The sequence below is a fragment of the Meles meles genome, chromosome 20, assembly GCF_922984935.1.
Source record: "Meles meles chromosome 20, mMelMel3.1 paternal haplotype, whole genome shotgun sequence".
Lineage (NCBI taxonomy): Eukaryota > Metazoa > Chordata > Mammalia > Carnivora > Mustelidae > Meles > Meles meles.
Window position 1 is genome coordinate 32428758 of NC_060085.1, and position 25983 is coordinate 32454740.

The following is a 25983-nucleotide window of genomic DNA, read 5'->3' on the forward strand; positions in this document are numbered from 1 at the left end:
GGTGCCTCCTGCCGTGTCTGGAGGGGAAGGCAGTGTGATACGTACAGGTGGAGAGCTGGAAAGAAAGACAAAACGATGAGCAACTTGCCCAAGGACATGGATGATGACGGGACTCAGTGACAAAGGCAGGGACTGAATTAGTTCTCCAGACTTCCAAAGCATGCAAGTCCCCCAGGTGTCTTCTTAAAATGATAATTTGGGTCCACTGCATCTGGGGCTGGGGTCAAGATTCTGAATTTCTAACAAGCCCCCAGGAGGTGCCGATGTTGTTGGTCCACAAGACCACACTTGAAACAGCAAAGGTCTGGGTGCTTTTCTGTATCATGAACTTGGAAAGAGAGCTTGGTTTTGCTTGTTTCTCATAACACATCCAGGAAGGTGTTGATCGCAGACCAAGCAGAGAACTGTTCCTGAGCATGTAAAGCCCCCAATTTCTGGCCAGGGGACCAAAGAGCTCGGAGAAAGAGGGAGAGAAAGTACAGCCTTGCTCTGCCCTGTTCCCCTCTTCTCCACTTATCAACATAAATGAGGCTGCCACCAACCTATTTCCCTGCTTTCCTTTTTTTTAAGAAAATATTTATTTATTTGAGAGAGGGAGAGAGGAGAGCAAGAGTGTGCTTGTGCGTGAGAGCACGAGCCAGGGGAAGGGGCAGAGGAGGGGGAGAAGCAGACGCCCAGCTGATCAAGGAGCCGGGTGTGGGGCTCGATCCCACAACCCTGAGATCATGACGTGAGCCAAAGGCAGACACTTAACCAACTGAGCCACCCAGGCACCCCCATTTCCCTGCTTCTGACAAGAGCAAAACCAGGACTGAGTTCTTAGAAAGCATAAAAACACTGAACCTGGCCATGCAAACTTCCCTTCCTGCTCTCGGTCTGTGCCCTTCACCGGGCTTCCTGAGGCAGCCTGGGCTTGGCGAGCCTCACCCTCCACACAGATGCAATAAGCAGCTGCTAGCCCAGGAGGAGCTGAGAATCCAGAGTTCTCCAAAGCCCTCAGATCTCTCTCCCCCCACCTTGCCAGTGGCACACACATCCCAGCCTGGGAGTTGAGGGAACTTTTACAAAGTATCCTTTCTGGATTAGTGAGAAAGGATTCTGTACCCAAGTAAGTCTGGCCGTTTCTGAACACTTCTGAAAATCTTTAACTGCTTAAGTGCAGTAGAAATTACCATAAAGGAGACACTTGGACGATAGAACCTCTTCCCCACCTGGCTCCAGCCTACTCAAAAGGACACATTTTGGGAAACAGTGGGTCAGCACTGATTTCCTGTTAAAATCCAAATATGTCTGCTTACAATTTCTATCCTGGTCTCTGGAAGAGGGGCATGTGCAGTGGAAATCGAAGCCTAGGGCAAAAAGGAAATAATCAGTAAAATGGATCTTGTCTTTATACAGTTTTTAAGTTTTGTTCCTCATGGATTTTTGCATGAATTTTAATTCTGAAAAGGCTGCGATGAACTACTGTGTATCTTTTTTTTTTTTTAATTTTTTTTTTGAACTACTGTGTATCTTGATGACCGAACTTTTGACTCCCCTTTCAATTCCGTACCCATGGGAGGGGTTTCATGCGTCTCCCCCTGCCCCGCACCCCACCAGAGAGGCCACTCCCCTTTTACCTTGTTCAAATCTTTCATTTCCTTTGTGAAATTCCACAGATCGTACACTTCCTATAAACTGTGTTTACTAGGGTAGTGAAAAAGTAATTGGTCTGGACGGGGAAGGACCTGGAGTTCAGGCACAGCTCTGCTGCCCACTCTGGGAAGACGGAATAAATCATTTCTCCCCTCTGAACCTCAGCTCCTTTTCTGAATCTGTGCTAGAGAGTCTCCAACCTTCCCTCGGCTGACTCTGTGAAATTTTTTTTTTTTTTTTAAAGATGATTCAAAAGCCTTTTTGTCTTTTGTTTCTATTGAGATATATTTGACGTATAATCTTGTATTTGCTTCAGGTATACAACACAATGATTGGATATAGGTATATCTGCAAAATGATCACCACAGTAAGTCTAGTTAACATCCGTCAGCATATAAAGTTCCAATTTTTGTGATGAGAACTTTTAAAATCTTCTCTCTTAGCAACTTTCAAATATACAATACAGTATTATTAACCACAGTCCTTATGTTGTATATCACCTGGACTTACTATTTATCTTACTAAATCAAAAAAGATTTTTTAAAGATTTTATTTATTTATTTGAGAGAGAGAGAGACAACAGGAGTGGAAGGGAGGGACAGAGGGAGAGGGAGAAGCAGACTCCATGCTAAGCAAGGAGCCCGATGTGGGGCTTGATCCTGGGATTCTATGATCATTACCTTAGCCAAAGGCAGACATTGAACCTAGTGAACAACCCAGGCACCTCCCTCCCCGCCGGCTTTAAAATTTTTTTTTTAAAAGATTATTTATTTTAGAGAGAGAAAGAGAGAGAACAGGGGGAAGGGCAGAGAGAGAGAGAGAGAGAGAGGGAATCCTAAGCTGACTGCGCTGAGTGCAGAGCCCCATGTGGGGCTTGATCTCATGACCCTGAGATCATGACGTGAGCTGATATCAAGAGTTGGATGCTTAACCGACTGAGCCACTCATGTACCCCACCAGGACTTATTTATTTATAAATGGACATTTGTACCTTTTGACCCCCTTCATTCATTTCTTGGAAAGTTTATGATTTTGATTCTATGACTACAGACAGACAGCTCACATTATCAGATCAGTATGGATTACCGGGCAGGTAGCAGAACACAGCCTAATCCCCCAAGGAATGGTGTCTGATCAAGGGGGTAAACGAGAGGGCAAGGAGAATTCCTGGAGTGCTATCTCAAATGAAAACACGTAGGACTTTCCCAGACAGTTAGGGAACATTGAAGGACGTAGTCTGCTGAAAGAAAGAAAAGAAAACGAGAGAAGAAACCTAATTGCTAGATTTGTGTATTTCGTCACTTCTTGTTACACTGAACCAATAGCTGGTCACAAGCGGACCGGGTGGTACCTTCTAGCTTGCGCTTTGTCCCCCGAAAGTCAGAATGGAATGGCGAAGGCTCACTTTAAAATAGAGTGGGGGGACACCTGCGTGGCTTGGTTGGTTGGGTGTCTGCCTTCGGCTTGGGTCATGATCCTGGGGTCCTGGGATTGAGTCCGTGTTGGGCTCCCTGCTTGGTGGGGAGCCTGCTTCTCCCTCTGCCTACCGCTCCCTTTGCTTGGAAGCTCTCTCTGACAAATAAATAAATAAAATAAAATAAATAAATAAAACAGAGTGGGGTCCTGACAGCATCTGTTTCAGAGGAACCTGGGCGGCTTCTTTAAATGCAGTGTCCCAAGGGTGGCTGGGGGATGGACACTGGGGAGGGTATGTGCTATGGTGAGTGCTGTGAAGTGTGTAAGCCTGATGATTCACAGACCTGTACCCCTGGGGCAAATAATACATTATATGTTAATATAAAAAAATTAATGCAGAGTCCCAGTTCCTGTCCCAGACCTACTGCCTCAGGACTTAGGGGAGTAGGGCTCAAGACTACATTTGCAACAAGTGTTCTGATAGATTTCGATACCTCTTTTAAATTAAAAAACCCACTGCTTTGAAGTCAGATGGGTGTGAATAAATAAACAGGTCAGGCCCCCTTACTAGTTGGCAACCTTGGAATTTGGAGTCTGAAAAGCCGCCTGTTACAGAACTCTGCCTCGCCAGCGCCAAGAAAGGTGCGAGGGTTCTGTGACCTGCCAAGCCCTGAGCCGCTTTCAGACGCAGGATTTCCAGTTTGTGTTACCTTTCCCACCAGATCTTGGCAGGTGAAGACTGATGACTTAATTCCCCGGCCCCTGTCACTAAGTGTGGTCCCTGTGCCAACCCAGCCAGGGTGGATGGCAACCCAGCTCCCCTGGAAACCGTTCAGATGGCTAGCTCCCGAGAAACCCATCAGGCTGCTGGAGAAGGTAGCGAGGAAGGGATTTTTCTTGGTCCGGCTCCAACTCTTGGGCCATCAGAGCTGTTCTTTGCTCTGGGAGCACATAAAACCCCCAAATACCAGAGCAGATGGGGGACCATGCTGGGCATGCTCTGTAGTCCCCATCTTCAAGCAGGACTTTTGGTCCTACCATGTGCCGAGCTCAGAGCACCTCCTCTTTCAATGGAATTACAAAAGGGCAACTGGGTAGTATCTATAGAAACTTGCCATGTGCCTATCCCTTGGTCCAGAGGGTCCCACTTCTAGGGATTGGTCCTATGGAAAAACCTGAACAAGGACACAAACGATTGTAACAGAAAAATGCTGCAAAAAATCCAAGTGTCCAGCAATAGGGGATGTGTTAAAAGAATGATGGTACCATCACACAATGAGACGCTATATGGCTTCATGTCAGTTAGAGCTGTATACATCAAGAGGGAAAGATGAACAAGATATAATGTTAAGTAAAAAAACATATTGCAGAATGGTATGATGACTTTGCTGTTTATAATTATTTATCTGTCAGTGTATGCCCAGAGACAAATACTAATGGAATTGTCACCTAACGATGGGTGGATGCAAACTAGGGGACGATTGCAATTTATATAGTATAGTTGACCCCTGTTCAGGTTTTAACTGTGTGGGTCTACTTATACATGGATTTTTTTTTTTTAAATAGTGCAGTGCTATAAATGTATTTTCTCTTCCTTATGAATGTCTTAACATTTCCTTTTCTCTAGCTTACTTTACTGCATAAACATAGTATAGAATATATTTAATATAAAAAATGTGTTAACTGACTGTTTATGTCATCGGTAAGGCTTTTGGCCAACAGGAGGCTTTGAGTAACTTAAGTTTTGGGGGACTCTAAAGTCATATGCAGACTTCCGACTATGCAGGGGCTCAGCACCCCCAAACCCGTGTTCTTCAAGGGTTAACTACATATTTCTGTGGTTTTGTAATATTTTAAAAACTATTTTTGTTTGTAACTTAGAGAAGACGATAAAATTACATGGAAAACATTGGGAGCCCTTTGCTTTTTACCTTGGCCCATCTCTCAGGAAAGCTAGAGGCAAGACGCTTTTTCTGGGGCTGAAACAGAGCCCAGGACATGGATATTGAGCACAAAGTCTACCCTTGACAGAACACTATGAGGCACAGCAAAGACAAATCCTACCCTACATGTTGTGCTAAGTTATTTGGAACTGTCTGCGATGAAAAATAATCTGGAGTTCACAGGGAGGCATGGGAAATCAGGGTTGGTGGTTCCAGATCTCCAAGCGGTCCATCTCCGCCCACATCTTTACCCCAAGCTCTGAACCCAGACAGAGGACGGGCCACCCCAAGGGCTGGTGTTAAGTATGAGCCACAAGGACATTTGTGGCACAAGGTCAATGCTGTACAAGGAGCTGTATCCTGGTGGCTAAGGCTCTCTAGAGATCGGGCTGCCTCTCAGCAACTGTGTGCTCTTGGACAATTCCCTTCACCTCTTTTGGCCTCTGTTTTCCCATCTGTAAAATGGAGGCTCATTTGTTCACCAACTATTTCACGAAAGCCTACCCTGTATGAAATTGATCAAATATGCACCATATGTCAGACAATGCTCCAGCCACCAGGGCAACGGGAGCAAAGCAAACCAGATGTCAGTCTCTGCCCTTAAGCAGCTCTCCTCCCAGTAGGGGAGGGAGACAATCAACAAAGTACGTGGCATATAGTGCTAAATGCTACGGAGGAATAGAAGGCAGGGAAGGGAGAAGGGAAGCATTTTGTGGGGGGCTGCCCCAGGGAATAGGAACAGACCTCACCCATACGGAAAGAGCTAATGCACGTAACTCTGCAGACATAGCCCCATCCCACAGCATCTAGTGACTCAGGCCATTACTACCAAGACTATCGTTATCACCACCACTGTCCGCCTGCTCCTCTCCTCCTACCTCTGCAGCCAAGTCCTGTCTTTGTAAGTTTTTCTTCATTGGTATTTCACAAGAAGTAGCCTTTTGAATAATTTACCAGGGACAAGGCATGCCGCTAAACAATTTTACATATTCATCCTCATTTGATTTTCACGAATCCCTTAGAAGTAGGTTTTGTTACCTCGGTTTTTTTTTTTAAACTAAGAGGAGTTTGAGGCTCAGGGAGGTTGTGGGGGTGTTGGGGGGGGAGAGGATTTCCTTATAGTTTATATGATTAAAGAAGTTCCCCACTGGGGCACCTGGGTGGCTCAGTTGGTTAAGCTTCTGCCTTTGGTTCAGGTCATGATCCCATGGTCCTGGGATGGAGCCCCTCATGGGGCTCCCTGCTCAGCGGGGAGCCTGCTTCTCCCTTTCCCTTGGCTGCTCCCCTGGTTTGTGCTCTCTCTCTTCCTCTGTCAAATAAATAAAGTCTTTAAAACAATAATTTAAGAAGTTCCCCATTTTTCTTTTTTATTGTAGTTTGCAGCATTTCGGGCTTCCCCCATGGAAAGAGCCTCCAGTCTCACAGAGAACAGGTGCCGGTGGCGGAAGAGGATGAGCAGGAAGAGGAGAAAGGAAGCAGGAAGGCTGGGGTGGTCTGAGAGTGCCCACAGCCAATCAGCAGGGCAAGGAGTGCTCCCTGCTTTCTCCACGCCCAGAGCAACGGAGTCCCTGCCGTTGGTTCAGCACACACATGGAGCTTCTTCGCAGGCAGAAAGAACCTTCCGGAGACAGATTCAACCTCTATTCCTAAGGGGAGGTAAGGCTTTGAGCAAAGTCAAACCAGGGATCGATCATCCATGAGGGGTGCGGTGTGGCTCTGCGTCCTTGATGGGTGGGGAGAGGTGCAGAGTGGGGGAGAGCTACCGGCACTTTAAAAGGCAGATTCGGCCTCTGAATCACTGGATACAGTATCTTCCCACACTCTGTTGTGACAAGTTAAAATTTCCCAGACACTGCGGAATGTCCTGTGGAGAGTAAACTCACCCTGACCGAGAAGCACCGGGTTATGTATAGAAGGACAGGACTTAGGTGCTAGGACCCTGGTTCAAGCCAAGCCACCAGCTGCACTGTGATCCCAAACGTGCTATTCAACACCTTCAAGACCTGATTCCTTGTCTGTGAAACACAGATGAGATGATACATCTGACTCATGGCGTTATTGTCAAGATGAACTAAGAAAAGTCTATGTGAGTAGTTAACACAGTGTCCCACTCTCAAGGCTTCACAGCTGTCAGCTCTATTTGTGACGGGAGATCTTGGTGGCCTCAGAGATGCACAGAGGGTGGTCTCTGAAGGGGGCGGGGGGGTCTGCAAAGAATGAGGAACTCTGAGCGGGTGGGGGTGTGTGAGTCTTGTGTTTAGTTTGTTAAAGGGAGGGCATGCCTTATTCAAAACCCAACAAAATGTGGGAAACACTGCTCAGAGTCAGCGCTGTCTGAAGCAGCGTGACAGAGGACCTTGGTTCTACCAGAAGAAAGCAAAGCAACAAGCAAGAGGAGGAAGAGGTGGGACTCCCCTGTCCCAGCCGGCTGCTCTCAGCCTGCAATGGTGGCTCGTAAGGCGGTTGTAGCTGAGCCCAGGCTGGCTGCTATGAGGAAGGGAAGCAAAGGGTGAAAGGTGTGGAAGATGATTTTTGAGGGGCCTGAGGCCATTGGTGGGCCCTGTCCATTTTGGCTTCCCATGCTGATGTCTCCCTAGAGAACCCTTCCCACCAGAGAAAGACCTAAGCTTTCTGTAAACAACTTTTTCTTGGGCCACAGTTAAGGGGTGATGTCACCCGGAGCCCCTCTCCTTCTTCAGGAGCTTTTATTTGATGGAGGAAAACACAGAGGAGTGGTTACATGTGTAGACTGGCAAACCCCACTTAGCCCATTCGCTAGCTACGTGACCTGAAATTCTTTGACTCTTGGTTCTCTCATCTCCAAGAAGGGGATAATCGCTGTAATTTTTCTTTTTGCTATTATTGTCCCCTTGGCTTTTCCACTTCAGTCCTTAGCTACAACAGAATCAAAATACATGGGTCCTGAGAATATTCCCCACCTCTGCTGATGTGGAAACAACACACATTGTTTGTGTTTACCGTGTTAAGTGTCTTCTCATTTCATCCTAAGATGGCTATAGGTGAGGGAATACGGGCTCAAGAAGTTTAGATCATTTGCTCAAGGTCACAGAGCTGGTAACAGACAGAGCTGAGAGTTAACAGGAATCTACCCAACTCTTGAGACTATCACCTTAATAGCAATTTCTAGGGCCTTTGGGTAGAATTTCATAGAGGACAGATGTTCCTAGGGCACATTTCTGTGTGCTCACAGATGAACATTTTCTCCCTTAAGCTGCGGTACTTCACAGAGACAGGGCCAAAGTAGGGCAGTAAAAACAGAACCACCTCATGGATCATCCCAGAAGCTAGAAACAAATGCACGTAATGAAAAATTTGGATTTGCCTGAATACCTTCCTTCTCAATCTTGCCTGCTTGATAGAATTACTGGGGAGCATGAAAATATCCCCTGGCCCAAACCAAATGCCAGATATCAGTTACACTGGACTCTCAGGGATGGGGCAGAGGCACCTGCATCCTTTATATTCCCTGGGTGATTCCATGTATGACCAAGACAGAGAAGCAGTGTCTGAGTATTTTAGCCTCTACTTTACATCTCACCCATAGGTGTCCAATCACACTTTCCCTTAAGCAAGACTCAGAAGGCCGGGTGGCCCTTGTCTTTAGAATAGGTGTTAAGTATTCACTCTAAACCTTTTGAGTTTGAGGTGGCAAATCCCATGAGATATTGGCTCCTTTTTCCATCTTAGTCACAGCCAAGGGCCTCAAACATGTGACGGTTCCTGAGATTTGCTAAGGATAAGCCTTGGTCACCACTCAGTGAATGTGACATAACTGTGAATTAGTGAAGGTCTCATCTCTTGTCCTACCACAGTGATGAGATTCTAGAAGGGCAATGTCACACGATAACTTCCCCTCCCAGCAACACAAAATCCTCCTGCTGAACTTCTGGGTCTTGGCCTCAGGGATTTCGAGAAAAGGTGGACCGACCCAGAGCTTTGAAGGTAAAGTGAAAGCCTTCTGTAATTTCGGCAACATACACCTGGGAACAGAGGTTCCTTAAAGACAGACAAACATAGCCAAAAATCTTTCTTAAAGACAGACAAACATATCCAAAAAAATCCTGGATTTTGTTTGCCAGGGCCAATACTGGCTAATTTGTGCAATAAAAAAAGAAGAGGTTTTGTGAATCATACTTCTGCATAACATATGTTTTCAAGGATTACTGTTTACTTAAGGAAAGACTTTTGCATTAATCAGATTTATGCATTAGTTGCGTGGCTAAGCCTGGATACCTGGGGTAATATGCAAATGTACTGCATATATGAAACCCAGGATATGACTAAGACTGAAAGTAAATGTAAGCCACAGCAATAGAAAGATCAACAGAAAGAGCTCACAGACTTTTCTGAACAAAACATTTTTTGTCTTAAATGGCATGTCCTCCCCTCACACTCCGCACCGCATGATATTTCTCAGCTAATGCTTCCTTGTACGCTTGCATTTGCTTTTTCCACTCCCTGTGCAAGTCAGCTGACTTCTTCTACTTTAAGACACCCTCACTGAAAAAGGGGACGAGGACAGTGTTCTCAGAGGGATTCCAGGAGGTTGAAACAGAGCCAGCAATAAAATGTGACTGCTTCACAGCTCTAAATATAGCTCTCTCCCCCTTGACAACTATGCTGGCCTGCTTTCAGTTGCTGGAACTGCACAAGTTCTCACTTGCCTCAGGGCCTTTGCATATGCCATTCCTAAGGCCAATAGGGGCCTCCCTCTCCTACCCTCCTCTTCCTGCGCCAGACCAAGTCCTTTTATCTAATTCTTGCTACAATATCACTTCAGAGAGCTTCCTGGTCATCCTTTTTAGGTGGTTAACCCTCAACATTCTCTATTCTTGACCCTGCTCATTTCCTTCCAGGCACTTAATCACAATCTGTGTGTGTGTGTGTGTGTGTGTGTGTGTGTGTGTGTGTGTGTGTTCCTTCTCTGGCTTCTGGTGGGTGGGGCTTGACTTCTGGAAGGAGATCGGAGTGCAGAGAGTGAGAGCGGTCAAGGTGTTGCCTTGGTTCCCTCCCAAGGCTGCAGGCTGGCTGCAGTTCTCTCCCTGAGTCCTTAGTTCTATTCAGCAGCCCTCCTTCATTAGCCTTTCATAACTCTTTGATTGTGCTGCCTATTTCCTGCTGGGGCTCTGACCCCCATAGGGACTGGGTCGGATTCATTCACCCATGTCTATAAATGTCTATTTATGCTCAATAAATATTTGTTGAATACATGAATATAAAAGAATGAAGAATCAAGATTTTTAACAATGTCCTCCTCCTCCCTATTGTTTCCCAAACAATCTTGAGTCAAACTCTAGGATAGCAGACAGATAAGAAAGGGATATTGGGATTCTGGGTGGGTGGGGAAGACACGCAAGCATGGTCCTCTTCTGAATGGCAACTCCAGAAACCCAGCGTGTTGGAGATCTTGGGGGAATGCCACGAGGGACGATGTGGCATCTTCTCCTGTGTTTACAGTTGTGGTACAGGATATTAGGGGCTGGGCTGACAGTGTTTACGTCTCAGTGCTCCCAGGGGGACTTTGGGTTCAGCTGGTGGAAGACAAAAGGGGTGGATGGGGGTGGGGAGTAGATGGTACTTCTGTGCACCCATGAAAGAGGAATTTAAAATTCTTTTTTTTTTTTTTTTTAACGGTCGTCTTGGAGCTCGGAGGAGAGCTGGAGTAAAAACTGTCCTCGGGCCTGATGTGCTCCATCTCTTACTGGCAGATAAAAGTGTGGCACCCAGGGTCCCTGACGACTGAGGCCCCCACAATAAACAGATTCAGAGAGCAGAGAATGGCAGAGGAAGCCATCTGCTTCTTGGACAGCCCTAATCCCGAGCAGAAAGCAAGCCACAAGGGACAGTGCTCAAGGCGATAGAAAGCCCAGCCACTTACAGCTCACCGTTCCCTCAAGGATGGTGAGATCTGGGCTGCACGGAGGACTGTCTGAGAACCCTGGAGCCAGGCTGGAAGTCCCCCCCGCAAGGGCCCCGAGCCTGAAACACATCTGCAGATGAGGGCCTGGCTGGGCTTGCTCCTGCGGCTGATAACGATCTCCATGGAAAACTCCCACTGTTGTCTGTCCCCATTGTCTTCCCGGCTCAGGGCCCCAAGCAGGGCCTGCTTCTCATCCACAGATGGAAAGAACAAATCAACTCCTGTAAACTATGTCGAATGGGAATTCTCTGAGAAGTTAATTGATGCTGGGGAGGGGGGTGGGGAGCAGTGGAGGGGGAGGAAGGGAGGTCTCAGGGAAGCAAAGGCTGAAGTCCAGGAGCTGGCAGGGGCCCTTCTCACACAGGGAGGGTGGGCTCCATTAGTACTAATAGTGTTACACCGGCCGAATTAGGCCACAGATGGCGGTAGCCTCTTTAAGCTCAGAGAAGGCTGGAGACTGAGATCCAGGGAGAAAGGGCTGCTCTTTCTTGCTGCGATCATCCCTGAAGCTCCAAACAGCAGGGTTCCCCACTTGCGGGTGTCCGCGTGGGTCTGGACTGCTGACCTCGGCAGAACCGCCAGGCATCACAACCCATCACGTCCATACCAGTCTCTCCTCCCACCCTTGCACCGTAGGATTTCTGAATTCCATTCGCTCTCTCCTCTCCCTGGTTAAGTGAGCAACGGGCTGAGACACAGTTAAAGGAAGGTGGCAGGAGGTCGGCACTCTGGGGCCCCCTGATAATAAGAATAATAATAACTCTCCAATATTGAACTTGCCATGTGCCAGGCATGCAATGAAGTGCTTTCTGCATATTACCCCACGCTTCACAACGGCCCCAGAGGTCCGACATTGATAATAACACTCACTAGGGGATGCTGAGGGGGTGAGAGGTTTAAGCCACCAGCCTGAGGTCACACAGCTACAGCGGCAGTGGGATTTCAGCCAGGTCATTGTGACTCTTAAACACTAAATCCCAGCATGAGCTGCAGCCGGGATCAGAACAAGAAACACAACGGGCTCATTCTGCTGCAGGGGGTTCTTCTGAAATGCCCGGCCTGGGAGGCGCCTTCTCAAGCCATCAGGCCCTCCTCAGATGGGATTCTAAGCGCCTGCCGTGGGAAGGGATGATTTCCAAGGCAATAGTCCAGACCAAGCTTTCTCAGCCTTGGTGCTACTGGCTCATGGGACCAGATGGCTCTTGGTTGGAGGGAAGGTGCTGTTCTGTGCATTATAGGCTGTGGAGCTGCACCCCTGGCCTCTACCCACTGGAAGCTACTAGCAACCTGCACCCCAAGTTGTGACAATCAAAAATGTTTCCAAGCAGCGTGCCCAGGTGACACAGCCAGTTGAGTGTCTGACTCTTGGTTTCGGCTCCGGTCACGGTCTCAGGGTTGTGGGATCAAGCCCCTCATCATTGTGCTCAGCACGGAGTCTGCTTGAGATTCTCTCTCTCCCTCAGTCCCAGCCACTTGTGCTCTCTCCCTCTCTCTAAAATAAGTAAGTCTTTAAAAAAAATTGTCTCCAAGCATTGCTAAATGTCCCTTAGGTGACAAAAATCCCTACCCTTCCCCACTCACCCCTGCCGAGAGCCGCTGACCTAGACCACCCTGCTCACACCGTAGGGGCCTTTGTGTCTGAGTGTGTATCCCAGGTAAAGGGAATTTCTCGTCTGATCTTCTTACCTAGGACCCAGTATCCAGATATAAAGAAAGACATTTCTTTAAAAAATGAGTTATTTTAGGCTGTTTTCTCTCCTCTCCCTTCCAGTTCTGAGCTCAATCTGCTTCCAAGGGAAAGACACAAGGAAAGCCCCAACTGGACTTCCCTGCCTTTGAAAATCAGCGCCTCCCTTTTTTTTTTTTTTTTAATTTGTTTATTTGACAGACAGAGATCACAGATAGGCAGAGAGGCAGCCAGAGAGAAAGGAAGGGAAGCAGGCTCCCGCGCCTCCCTTTTTAAGGCAGCCATTAGGTAGTCTGCTCCTGCGGGGCTGAGACGCCCAGGGAAGATCTGGCATGCTCACCACTGGGGAGCACAGAATCCCTGCCAGGGCCAGTCACACAGGCCGTCAGAATCAGAAAAAGACCTCCCAGGTGGCCCTAGACTGATAACACCCTCTGCGGGCAGACGGGACGGGACCGGCTGAGTCCAAGAAGCAGGAATCCCTTATACTCTGCAGGGCTGAAGAGTCAAGGAGCTGTTCCAACGAAAGGCCCAGAGAACAGAAAGGAATATACCAAAGGACGTGTTCTACTGCTTTCTGTAAAGAGCGAAATGAGCACGTTTTTGCCCCAGTCCTTGTACGTGGGAGGGATAAAAGATAAAAGAGAAGACAGGAGCTGGGTAATCTACGAACTGGGCCATCAAACCCTCAGGGAGCCCAGAGTCGAGAAAGGCTCTTTTCTGGAACCCAGGAAAGGAGTGGAGGAAATGGGTCTGTTCTAGTTAAGTGGAAGGGGAATTCAGCAGGACATTTTTAAGCTGTTAAAAGTTTTTGTACCAAAGAAAACACTAGGCTTTTTCTTAGTAATTTTGTGTTGGAAGACGCAGACTTTATCTTCTAGATGGTGCCCCGCCTGTTTACTCAGCCTGATTTGTGGCAGCTGCCTCCCAGAAACACCGCATGCTCTGGTTTTGATTTGGGAAGGGTAGGCGGGAGGAGGTGCCTGGCGGCACACCGCTGGGAACACACACACACACATACCCCCTACGTGACTGTTCACGGTGATGTGCCTGAAAATTATTCTAAGTTACCCAACCAATCAACCCACTTCCAATTCATGAAAACTTTGGTCTCCTGGCCCTTCCCTTGCACAACGATTTCCAGCCAAAACAGGCCCTATTTAGAGTTAGAGTATTTTATTGTTCACCTTTCCTGCTGCCTTCAATGACAATACCAAAACCACCAAACGCTCTTGGCAGGCATCACTCTCTTTCATAAAAGCCCAGACTGAGTGCTTAAGAAACATGCCCTCCGTGTTTCAGATAACAGGCTCTAAGCTTGCTAAGATGCTATTTACAGTACCAAGGGCTATCTGAGGTCAGGGATATCTTCAGAGCTTTTTAGAAGAAACACAATCCAATTCTTCTTTTGTCCAAACAGGAGGCTAGACTCATGACTAAGAGAAGATGCAAAAGGGGTACCATGGGCGAGAAGAAACTTCTAACCACAGACAAGGCTGCAGGGAGGGCTGCTTACCCAGGCATGATCTGGGTTTCTCTAGCTCAGTGTTCTGTAAACTTGACGGACCTAAGAGTTCTGTCGGCGCATCTGTTAGAAATGCTGATTCCCAGGTCTGGCCGGTGAGAGATTCTGTTTGCAGGACTTGGATGGAGCCAAGAACATGTACTGTTGACAAGCATCCCAGATCAATGTGATGTAGGTGGTCCCCGAGTAACGGACTGATGGAGTGATGGTGACTGTTTACATGAAGAAACAGACTCCCCAAAGCTGCCCCAGGTGCCTTGTACTACGAAGTGGGGTTTTAATCACACTCATTCCTACTGCTCGGGAAGCACTTTGTGTCTGGGCAGAGGAGGGGTGGCTGGGCCAGGATGGCTGGCATGGAATCGCTGACGGGCCTCCCAGTCCCACTAGAATACTCATGGAGGAGATGCTCTTGTGAGGAGGTCCAGCATCTGGCGAGAAACTGTGCCAAAATATTTAGAAGGTTTGATTATGTTTATAAGGAAAGAGTGAGTCAAAAAAGTATGTTTTTGTTGCTGCAAGTCAAAGGAAATGTAGATTTCAATACAAATCGGTTTGGGAACCTCCTAAGGGTTCCAGGAACATGGTGACGTCCATTCGACTGAATATTAACGCAGCCATTAAACGTGATATGATAAAAGCCATTAAAAGAAGCTAATAACAGAATGCAAATGAAGAAAGTCAGGACCCAGAACATTCAGAATGTCTGCAATTCAGAAAAAAATAACACGCTGGTATACAGGGAAAAGATGTGAAAATTCACCAAAATTCTAGCACTTGTCAAGAGGTAAGAGCTATGATATATTTCCCCCTATATCTTAATTGTTCTCTTGTACCTGTTCCTAGTTGCCCACATTTAAAAAAATAAATCCTAAAAACCTGAGTTTCAAGGCCCTTACCAAGTGAATGTGAGCAAAGTTATTTCCTTTTGTGAGATTCCTACATTCAAAAGCTCCAAGAGAAATGCACACAGGTCCTTTAAAAATTTACTTTACAAAATCTTGTACCAGTCTGAGGAGCCCACCGGCCCCCTGCCTCCACCCTGGGCCCATTTTCCTGTGTTGCCTTTTCAGTAATAAAATGAATAAAATCAGCAACCTTTTCTCTCCTGTCAGCAACCATGGTTACTTATTCTGGGTGGAGATGACTGTCCATGCCCAGGGAGGTTATAAATAAGCCTCCCGAATGGTTATTAAAAACCAGGACACTGGAAAAATTTCTCTGAACCCAGAAAATGTCAGTGAGACTGTGACCTGAAGCAGGCATGCATCGGCCCCTCTGGGGTGAGCTCTGTCCAGATTGCTCTGTCCACTGCCCCTTCTCCCTCTCACCTGGCCCTGAGAATATCCTCGGCTTCCACACAGCACGAAATTGACCCAAAAAGAGAAACGCAAGATAAACAGATTCTACCATGACTTTCACTCTGCTGCTTTTCATCTGGGCCTTGGTCTATGAGTCTGATTTAGTCATGAAATACCAGTAAGGGGGCATCGCTTCCATAAGGAACACAGAGAAAGTCACCCCATGGAACCAGTCAGAAACCTGAATCACACCTTCAACACTGAGCTGAGGGGTTGGGTTCTGTCCAATGTGCCCTTGCAAAACATCCCCTTGCCATCCTGAATTCCCCACATTAAAATCACCATGGAGGCATGCGCCCTTATCTCCAGAAAACCATGGCAAACATACATATGGACATATGAGGTCAAGTTCACATGATGAAGCTTCTGGAGGAAGGAACCGGATCTGGGATCAGTCCCGGAGGGATGCAATGCCCCAGACGGGATAGGCTCAGGAGCCGGTTGGTGTGCCGTTTACTTCTTTGCAGTAAAATCCCTTTTCCTTCGAAAATACTACCTGGATTTCTCTTTGGGACGCCCATCTCCATTCTTAGTCCCTGCAGTTTGGATGGGCTGCACCCCATCCCCTAGGTCCCAGGATGGGCACGTGACTCAGGATGGACCAATCAGAGCGAACATTCCTCTGCTCCTTCCACCATGGGAGGTCCTTTAAGAATTTTCAGGTGATGCAAGTCAGGCAAATGGGACCCCATTCTGAGGCTTTGGGTGACACTACCTCATGCTAATGGGTGTTAGCCTGGAGTTGCCCATGGCCATCTCAACCACCACTGGGAAGAGCCCACCTGAGAATGAAGCCAGCCAGTGGGGAGGAAGTAAGAACCCAGAGAGAGAGAGAGAGATGGAAAGAAGGTGGTCCCAACGACATCATTTGGGCACCTGGATCCAGCTGTTCCCGGAACCCAAATCCTGTGAACTTTGTGGACACTTGACTTAAAGAAAACAAACTTATCTGTTTACACCAGTTGGGTTGGGATTCTGACACTTGCAAACAAGAGTTCTGCTGTTCTCATGAAGGAAGACAATCCCAGCATATTCTTGGCGCTGGTCGTGAGGCCAACTGACAGGACTCTGGGTCTTCTAACCTGTAATTCCCCACAGGGCCACCCATCCTTCCCCGTGGAAGGGATGAACAAAGGATCTGGGTTGTGAAATTCATGGGCATGACTGAGGTGTGGCTGCTCAAGTAAGAGGGGGGTGGAGGGGAAGGAGGTTTGGGGGGGTGGGGCAGCTGGTTAGGAGGTTTTACCCCACCATTTAAATAAAGAAACTGGGGTAGAGGATACACGTCCAAACTATGCAGAAGAAAAGGAGCAATGTTCCCGCCCAGAATTAAATAAAGAAATGTTTTGCATTACAAGGATTTAAAAGCATTGCAGACATTCTTGGTCAAGTGAGCTGTTCCAGTTGGTTCTTTCAGCTCCCCTCCACCCCTGGTTGTCCTCTGGTTCTCTCCCAGTTTGCCAGCAAGGCTGAAAAGTTATCCCATGACTCCCTGGCCATCAGGACATCTTGCACATGCATCTTGGTCTTGCACAACACAGTGTCCGCTGCTAAGGTGTGTCGGTGCCACAACTGTGCAACACTCATCAAAGGCAGCAGGAAGTCCATTCGAACTTCTGCTTCGGTGGGGTCTCTACCTATCCAGGCCAATGACATGTGTGCTTTTAGCTGATGGTGGCCTGGGTCAAAAATCAGAGTCAGCAAACTCTTACACATTTCTAGGTTTTCGACTTGATCCTGTCTCTCAGAACCCTTCTCCAAGGGCACTGCTGTCAACCTGCCAATTTTCTCTCCTAGGTCACCATCCTATCGGTGGGTCCTCCTCTATCAGTCTTTACTGCTGTTTACACTGTGGGCCTTCTTTCACGTGTTTATACCTCCCATACATTCCTACCACAGGGCCTTTGCACATGCTGCTCTTGCTGCTTGGAATCCTCCTTCCCTTGTCCCTTAAGCATCACTTTTTCAGGACATTCGATCTAACCTTCCTGCCTCAGCTCTGTCTCTCTTTGCATGCCCTCTTAGCCCACATTTACCACAGATTCAATTTCATATTGCACAATTCGATGCTTCTAATCTATCGAACTGCTCCAGACTGTGAGGAGCAGGAAGGTAGGCTCCTTGTCCACTTTTGCTCAGCACTGTATCCCTAACCGCTGCACAGGCAGTGGCACCTTCTTGCTGGCACTGAGTACTTAGTGGACATCAGGCACTGTCCTAAGTTCTTTATAGGAATTAACTCTTTAATTCCCACAACACCCTATAAGGCACTGCTGTCATTTTATTTCAGAGATGAAGACACTAAAGCATCGAAAAGGTAAGCTCAAGGCCACAGGGGTATTAAACCACAAAGTCCAATTTCCAGCTCAGGCAGACTGGTCTACAGCCCATCACAGGGTAGGCCCTCAAGTCACACTGGCTGGCTGCATGAATGCACAGAAACTGTCCTTTCTTTACTCCCATCCACACCTGCATTTCCTTCCTTTAGGTCCCAGCTCTCCCTGATGCAGCCACTCCTCACGGCATGTGGCTGATCCTCAAGGACGAGCCGTGTTCCCAGCCTCATTGCTGCACTCCAGAGCGCTTTGCTGGGGACAAGCTAACCATGTCCTGCTGTCCTCTGGTGTGGCCTCTGCCTGAGGCAACAGGTCCCGATTTGAACTCTACTCTTCACCTGGCTCCGCTGTGACTTGAACGGTGGCCCTGACTCTCGTGACAGCCTTCCCCTGCTCTCTGCAGGGGCCTCCCACCAGGCGCCCGCCCCTGGACCATCTACACCTCTCTCTTTTGGTGCTCGCTTCGGCAGCACATATACACCTCTCTCTTTTGTCTTTAAGTTCCCCTGACCCAGGCAGGTCACCTCTAGGATCACCAGCTTTGCCTTCTGCCGTGCTCTCTAGCTTTGGTCCTGCCCTGCCCAGGCCAGACCGACATCAGCAGACTGGCTGCAAGAGGAAAAGAAATCCTGATCCCGACTGTGACCATGACCCCTCCTGTGGGGACTCTATCAAGGAGGCTGAGAGCGAGGGCCTGGCAGGCTGAGATCCTGGCTATCAGTAGTGACCACGTGGAGGCCACAAATCCTGTGGACTTGAGCATACTTCTCTGTAAATGGGCAAAATAGTCAGACTTATCTCACAGGGCCGTTATGAGGATTTAGGGAGACATTACATGGGACATCACCATCCTGTCAGACCATGGTCTGTGGTCTTACAGTTGTCACCCGTTATACTATCATCACCGTGCACATGTCCATGGCACGGTGTTGGGGGCACAGGCCTGGAGCTAGACTGCCTGCATTTGTCTCCTGCTCCTCCACTTCCAAGCTGTGTGGCCTTGAGCTACACAGCCTCTCTGGGTCTCACTTGGGTCATCCATATGAGGGGACTAACAGCAGGGTCCACCTCCTCGAGATATGGTGAGCTAGTTCACACGAAGCCCTTAGAATCGATCTAGTACGCGCCCAACCACCCCACAATACCAGTGGCCGGGGCTATTACTATGTGCAGTACTCGGGTCACCCAGGCCGCAAGCAGCTTTGCATGCACGTTTAGGCAATGAGAGGGTTCGATTGCTTCTGCAGGGCTCCACACGGTGCTGGTGTCAACGGCTGACTGTGCTCACTTGACTCACTCCGTGTGAGCCTAACGGGTGGATGGTATTTTCCAGGGACAAGGGGAAATGTGCTCCCGGTTCTAAGCAAATGAGGGAGGGGCAAAGCCCAGATCTAAGGCTGGCAAGTCCCTGGTGCTGTTTCTCTAGATCTGTTCGAAGGAAAAATGCTGCCTACAACAAGATCAGATCATGCTTTATGCCAGATTAAACACGACAAACTTATTCAATAACATGAGTTATTGACGATGGAAGAAAAAAAATCCATTATTTAGAAAACTAGCTTTCACCTGAGGATTAAGGTGTTTTGGCTAAGCCTTCTATGACCCATACTTGTTACTCACAGACTGGGATTCCAGGATTTAAAGATACACAGTTCTGAGCACTGCCTTCTCAAAAGACGAGGGAATTTTCTAGCAAAATTTAAATGCAACAATGGGGGTTGGCAGCAAAATGACCGTTTCCAAGTCTAGTCAATACCACGTCTTGGATGCATGCATGTGTGTGTGTGTGTGCGTGCGTGTGTGTGCGTGCAGTGGGGGATCTAGAAGGCTATTTAAGGTTTGCTCCAGTGACCAAGGGCGAAGCAATGCTTAGAACATGAGCTGCAATCTTTCTTCCATACGGCTGTGTCTGACCGATCTATGGAAACACAGGGGCACAGAAAGCATTTCTTCAGTTCCCTGTTTCTCATGCTCTTTGCATGCTGGTTTAAAAAAGGAGAGCGTCCCACAGGAACAACTGTAAACCTAAAAATGCAAACCTGCGCAGCTGGTGGATGCTGGGAGATGTCAGTAGCCAAAACATTTGTGGAGGCCCAATCTGTGTACCAGTATGCTTGGGATAAGGATGATGAAAATGCAGTCACAGCAAAAAGTATCAGGTGACCCTCATAGAAGGTCCTCTGTGTCAAAGACTATATTAATGAGTTTAAATGCATTATCATAGACTTCTCCCCAAAACACTTTGAAGGAAGTCCTGTTACTCACTAAATTCCATAGGTGAGGTGACTGAGCCTTACAGAATATAAGCAGTTTCTGGAAGGCCACCTGCCTCGGCTATGAGGAAGGCTGGATTTGAACCAGTCCTCCAAGCCATTAACTGACAATCTGAAGGACTGGGGCTCATGTGAGAACTTCCCAGGAGACTAAGGATGGGGTTAACATTGGGCCCATCCTACCAGCTCCCTCCGGCCCGCTATGCTGTCCAGTAAAAGTGGCCACTAGCTACACGTGGCTACTGAAATTAAATGTAATATCAAATTCTGCTTGGTGCTCTTGAGCACTTGAAATGGGGCTAGCACAGCTGATGACCCGAAATTTTAATCTCACTTAATTTTCATGAATCCGAATTTCAACAGTCACATGTGGCTACTGGCTTCACGGGGCAGCGCTTATTTCAGGAATTTTTTTTTTTTTTTTTGGTAGCAGTATCAGACACAGTTCAGGGAGACTTCTCCTAATCTCAGAGTCAGAGGGACATTCAGTGATTTGTCCAAGAGCTCATAGAAAATCATGGGGATAAATGCTTCTTCTTTAGGATGCGAGATGGTACATTCTTCAAACATACACCACGTGGCCCTTCCAATATTTCCCAATACCCGGATCTCCTGATTTTCTCCTAAGTCACCGCAGGAGGACAATCAAGTCAAACAGACAAGCCCACAGACAGCTGTTCTCAGACAGTGGCTGCATCAGCTTCAGCAGGAGCTGGTTGAAATGCAGGTTCCTGGGTCCCCCCCGCCGCAGGCTCTGGTGCAGGAGGTCTGAGGGGACGCCCTGGAGTCCACGTTTGCATCAAGCAGCCAACGTCAAATGCACGTGGTCTAGCTTCAAGAAATGCTGCTTCCGAGGCTGAATTACCTGTTTATCTTCTGGCCTCTTAAAGAACTATAGCATAGACATTTTTCAAGAACAGCACACAATGGGCTGAAAGCCAGGCAGTCATCACTCGGCACTAACTGCTCGCTTCTACAACACGCGGTAAGGTGCTTAGTCACGAAGGCCTCATTTTGGTTTCATCTGAAACAGGAGGGTAACGATACCTGCTAGTTGTCCTCTAGGACTCACGAGATCACAGACGTGAATGCCTCTCAGAGGCATAAGGGTTATAAACATCCTGCGGAGACCCCCTAGGACTTAGAGACCTGTTCTGCTGGTCTAACAGAGTTTAAGTAGATTTCACATTTAAAAAATCCCCATGTTTAGTTCATCTGGAGGAACTGGAAGTGTTGGCCACCTGGTATGATGAACAGCACCGCCCGGGGCGGGCGGGGGGGGGTCGAAGGCACACGTTCAAGTCCCCACTCCACCTTTTAAAAGCCGGTGACTTGGGGGCAAATCCTCCAATGTCTCTATGCTTCAGTTTCTTCTGTTCTGACAGGAGACTCTGAATAGTATATCCATTTTCTAGGGCTGGGAGGGTTTCATTAAGTGAGTTAATATTTATGAAGTGCGTAGAACACAGTCTGGCACTGGGTAAGAGCTACGTTGCTGCTGGGTGAAAAATTAAATAGCATTGCACACGGCAATGACCCGCTGGAGCTGAGCTGGGGCTGGCACCTCCGGATGGGGCTGGCACGTACAAGTTCATCATAAGCACTGCCAAGACCCACAGAACTCTGAGGTCCCTGATGTAAGGGGGTAGGCATGCGTCCCCCTCCTCGGGTGCTCCACCCATAAGGGAAGCACATCTCAGGGCAGTCCTTCTCAGTTATCGATGGCGAAGGACCCGTTTTTAATTTTCAACCCACCGTGGGAGGATATACGACCGTCCTGAGAGTGGCTGACACACAGCCCATGCCACACACAACTCACTCGCGGGGTGCACGACACCCTGACTGGTCCACAACTGGTCCAAGATGACGAGCCTGCTGAGCACACACTTGGGTGTTGCAGCAAGGTCAGATCGTTCCAAGAGTTCCTAGACATTGTGAGTTTTAGTACTTGTCTCTCTGCAGACTGTGGCTAGCTTCCACGCTCAGACTACACGTTGTGGAGTGCCGTCTTAGAGAACTTCCACATCTGTCCCCACAGGTCCCATGGGCTGGACCAGTTGTCTGGAGAAAGCAGACACTGGATAGTCTCTCTCTCTCATCCCCCTTTGCTCCTTTTCAGCCTACTTCCCTTCTCCTCTCTGCCCACATTTCTTTGGTCTCCATCTACACATTAAAATGAGCTTCCTAATGAGATACTGGGGTTTGGGACAGACTTAGAAGCTGTCACGGATGCCGTGGTGTCTCAAGCATGACCCGGTGTTGCGAATACAGCTTCTGGCTCACAGCTGCCTCTTCTCCTGAGTGCTGTCCTTGGCCAACAGCACCTGCCATGCCCTCTGTCCCTACCCACAACCTCATCCGCTCTCTAGCGGCCCTCTAGCCGCTCTCTAGCAGCCCAAGGCCCGTGACTGACAGATACACAGTACGCGGGACCGTCAACCCCTGTTGCAAGAGGGAGCCAACTGTACGATGCAACCCATCCTCCAGAGCCCGCTGTGGGGTCAGGCTGCAGTCAGGTGCCAGCCCAGATAGCATTCTCTGCGTGGCTCCTCCCACAATGCCAGCCTGTCTCTCTGACTCCCCTTCCTCGGGAGCCTGCCCTCACCATGTCCCAGACATCCTCATCCCTGCCTCAGGCTCTGCTTACAGGGAAAGTGTTCAAGGACAGAAGCCATCTGAAACCACGCTTCCCCTCTCCAATACCCTGCTGAAGGAAAGCACATGGCAGGAACAACACGAAAGTCCTGAAGACCAGCCTCGGGTCACCTAGAGATCATTACCTCTTGCATTCTGTTTTCCAGATGACCAGAACCTACCTGTTGCATTAGACAGGGCCAGTGACTCCATGGAGCCCGGAGGGGTCTGCTCTGTGGGCGTCATGTTCTCGGTGTACTTCAGGGAACTGATGGGATGGCGGGTCCGACACTGCTGAGTGGCTATGCCTCCTTCCTCCTCCTCCTCCTCCTCGTATTTGGCTACTGGGATGTTGCCTCGGGTCTCACTGAAGCTCTGACTCGACATATCGCTGTAGCTCTCCTGGGATCTCAGCCTTCCCGGGTAATAGTCCTCTCGGCATTCCTTCATGAAGCTGCCACCATGCCCCTTCATGGCCAGTGATGAGCTCCTTTTGGGGTTGCTGAAGTGCTTGGCCCACATGTCGGGCTGGGCCCCGGCCCCCTGCCCTCCCGGACTGTAGGAAGTTCTGATGTTGCACTGGCTGAGAAGCTGCAGGGGACTCTGGGACTGGTTCTGCTCCATCTTGTTCCCGTAATGGTAGGGCTCGTCCCGGCTCCGCCAAATGGGGTCCCGGTTGAGGCTGGGCGTCTGGCTGGACAGGCTGAGCATGTCCATCTGTAGTGACAGGGGGTCCACGTCGGCCGACAGCCGGTTGGAACTCACCTGCAGCTGGCTGTGCTGGTTTAGCATGGGCTCCTCCGTCTTGCCCTTGTTCTTGCCGATTTTGGCACTGCGCCGGGACTCCTTAGCCCTGGCATTCTGGAAGGCCGAATCGGATGAGTCAGAGCCATTGGGGTCCTCCCCGGCACTGCAGGCCCGTGAGCAGAATATCTGACCCTGCTTTGGGAGGAAGGGCCGCCCCAGGAGGGATTTCTTGCAGTGAGCACAGCAGAAACAGGTCTCCGTGGCATGCCAGTGTTGGCCGTCATAGGTCATCTGACCTTGGTCGATCCCTAGGGATGGAAAAGACATGAAGAGGCTGACAAGCTGCTCGGAGGCCTATATTAGGATGTGAAACACAAACTTCCTGGTTTGGCCCAGGGTTCCAAATACAGAATAAAATAACAATAAATCAATAATCAGGACCTCACACAGAAGGTATTCACGTCCCTTTATGAGAACCCCTTTGTTCTACCAGTCAGCTGCTTCTGAACTCATTTGCTCCGAGCAGAGAAAAAACTAGATCAAAATGGTCTGCCCATGAATCCTTCTGCCTGGGACAGATTCTCCCCGACAAAATTATAATCATGCTACTAACACAAGATATAGAACTGCTTTATGTGTTCTGCATATACGTAAAGTCATTTAACCCCGCCACTGTATGAGGTAGGTTTCTAATAGGATTTCCATTTCTCGGATGGGAAAACAGAGGTACAGGAGGATTAAGTAACTTGCCTCACTCAATGCAATTAAGAATCTCGGGTGAGATCTGTACCCGGAAGTCTTGCTCCTAACTGAGACACTGACACTCCCTGGGGGTCTGCTCCAACGCCAACTCCTTGAGAAGTCCCCCTACACACCTGATAGCATGTTCTCCACCACTCTTCACCCTGACCTGCTGTGTTTTCCTTCAGAGCAGGAGCCCTGCTTGACAACACACGACTACATGTGTATCTGCTTATTAATTCTCTCCCCCACTGCAAGGGAAGCTCTAGGACGACAGAGTCCTTAATTTTCTGTGGCACTTCCCAGAACATGGCCTGATGTATCAGAGGGTCTCTTTATAGGTTGAATGGACCTCCTGAAGCCTGTACCCCCACAGGCCATTCAGATGAAAAAAATCACTGTTAACAATTCAGTGGAAAACAAAAAAATGGATTTCAACACTTGGTGAGGAAAAACCTGGGTGTGGTTCATCAAAAGCAGCCTCCATAGGCATGCATACCTTTTGCTTACTGTCATCAAGGAAGGAAGAAACACACTTGCTCCCCAGCAAGGGCTGTCCCCGGTTTGCATAATCTTGTTACACCTGCCCTGCTGGAACCTTCCAGAGGCCCAAGGGCTTTTGCTTCTCAGCATCTCTTCTGCCCCCTGCTGGTTCAAGGCCTCAATCTCTCTGTGGGCCACCAACTTCTTGCCACCGTTGGGCCATGAGCTTTGGGCAGGGCTAAAGCCATGCCTGGACCTAGTACTGAGCAGTAAAAAACTGTATTGCCCAATCTGGTGGCTGCTTTCAGAGTGGGCCCAAGACCGGAACTAGTCCAATGGGAGAATTATGTGGACTTCCCCAGAGCGCCTCCCTACGTCACTATCTTAGCAAGGTGCTCTTTCGACAGCAGTTGCTAAGCTGGTAGGATGGAAGTCTGGATGCGGGCGGGGGGGTCCCCCCTCCTCTGGGGAGATCCTGTGGGGGATGCAGTCTCATGCAAGCACTATAGAATGGAAGGGGACCTGTGCAAGACTCCTGATGTCTTTTTTTTTTTTTTTAAAGATTTTATTTATTTATTTGACAAAGATCACAGTAGGCAGAGAGACAGCAGAGAGAGAGGGGGAAGCAGGCTCCCCACCGAGCAGAGAGCCCGATGCGGGTCTCGATCCCGGGACCCCGGGATCACGACCTGAGCCGAAGGCAGAGGCTTTAACCCACTGAGCCACCCAGGCGCCCCAAGACTCCTGATTTCTGATAATAAGAATCTTTCCAGAACTGGAGTTCTAGTGTTGAACCTCCACCTTGAGGGGCTAACAGTCCGGAGCCCGGATCTTCCAGGAATCACCTTGAGAGCTGTGTCTGGAGAGGTAGTAAATGAGAAACTGGAGAACAACCTCTAAAGAGAAGGACAAGAACAAAGGGCAAAAGCCAAGCAGCTGTCCTGGCCTCCTCTGCCCCCTGCCCCTACCTTCAGGTCCCTGGAGCCCAGGGAGAGAGAGGCACAAGGCACTACCTCTCCTATAAGCTCTACACCAGATTAAGGGGTCTCGGTTGATTTGGGGGTCTGGCCCTAGGGACGAAGAGGGGAATTTTAGAGGGACAGGAGAGCTACAAAGGCCACTTGAAGGCAAAGAGGCCACTGTGGAATCTACGCCTTCTCATCAGAGCATTCCCGGGGTGGGGCTAGGGAGGGGACCCAGAGTTAGGGGACCCAGAGCTGCGGCTCCATCCACACTTTGTCCCCAGGCTCCTGGGAGAAAG

The 25983-nt window shown here is 48.8% G+C and overlaps 1 protein-coding gene across 5 annotated transcripts in view; it reads right to left on the reverse strand.

Moving 5' to 3' along the window:
- The window catches only part of PRICKLE2 (prickle planar cell polarity protein 2), a 319449-nt gene that overhangs the window by 16949 nt on the left and 276517 nt on the right, over nt 1-25983 (reverse strand). For all 5 annotated transcript variants that reach the window (XM_045991598.1, XM_045991599.1, XM_045991602.1 and 2 more), the window contains one exon: nt 22934-23806. In XM_045991598.1, the coding sequence (XP_045847554.1) occupies nt 22934-23806 (873 nt within the window). The remainder of the gene's footprint in view (nt 1-22933; nt 23807-25983) is intronic.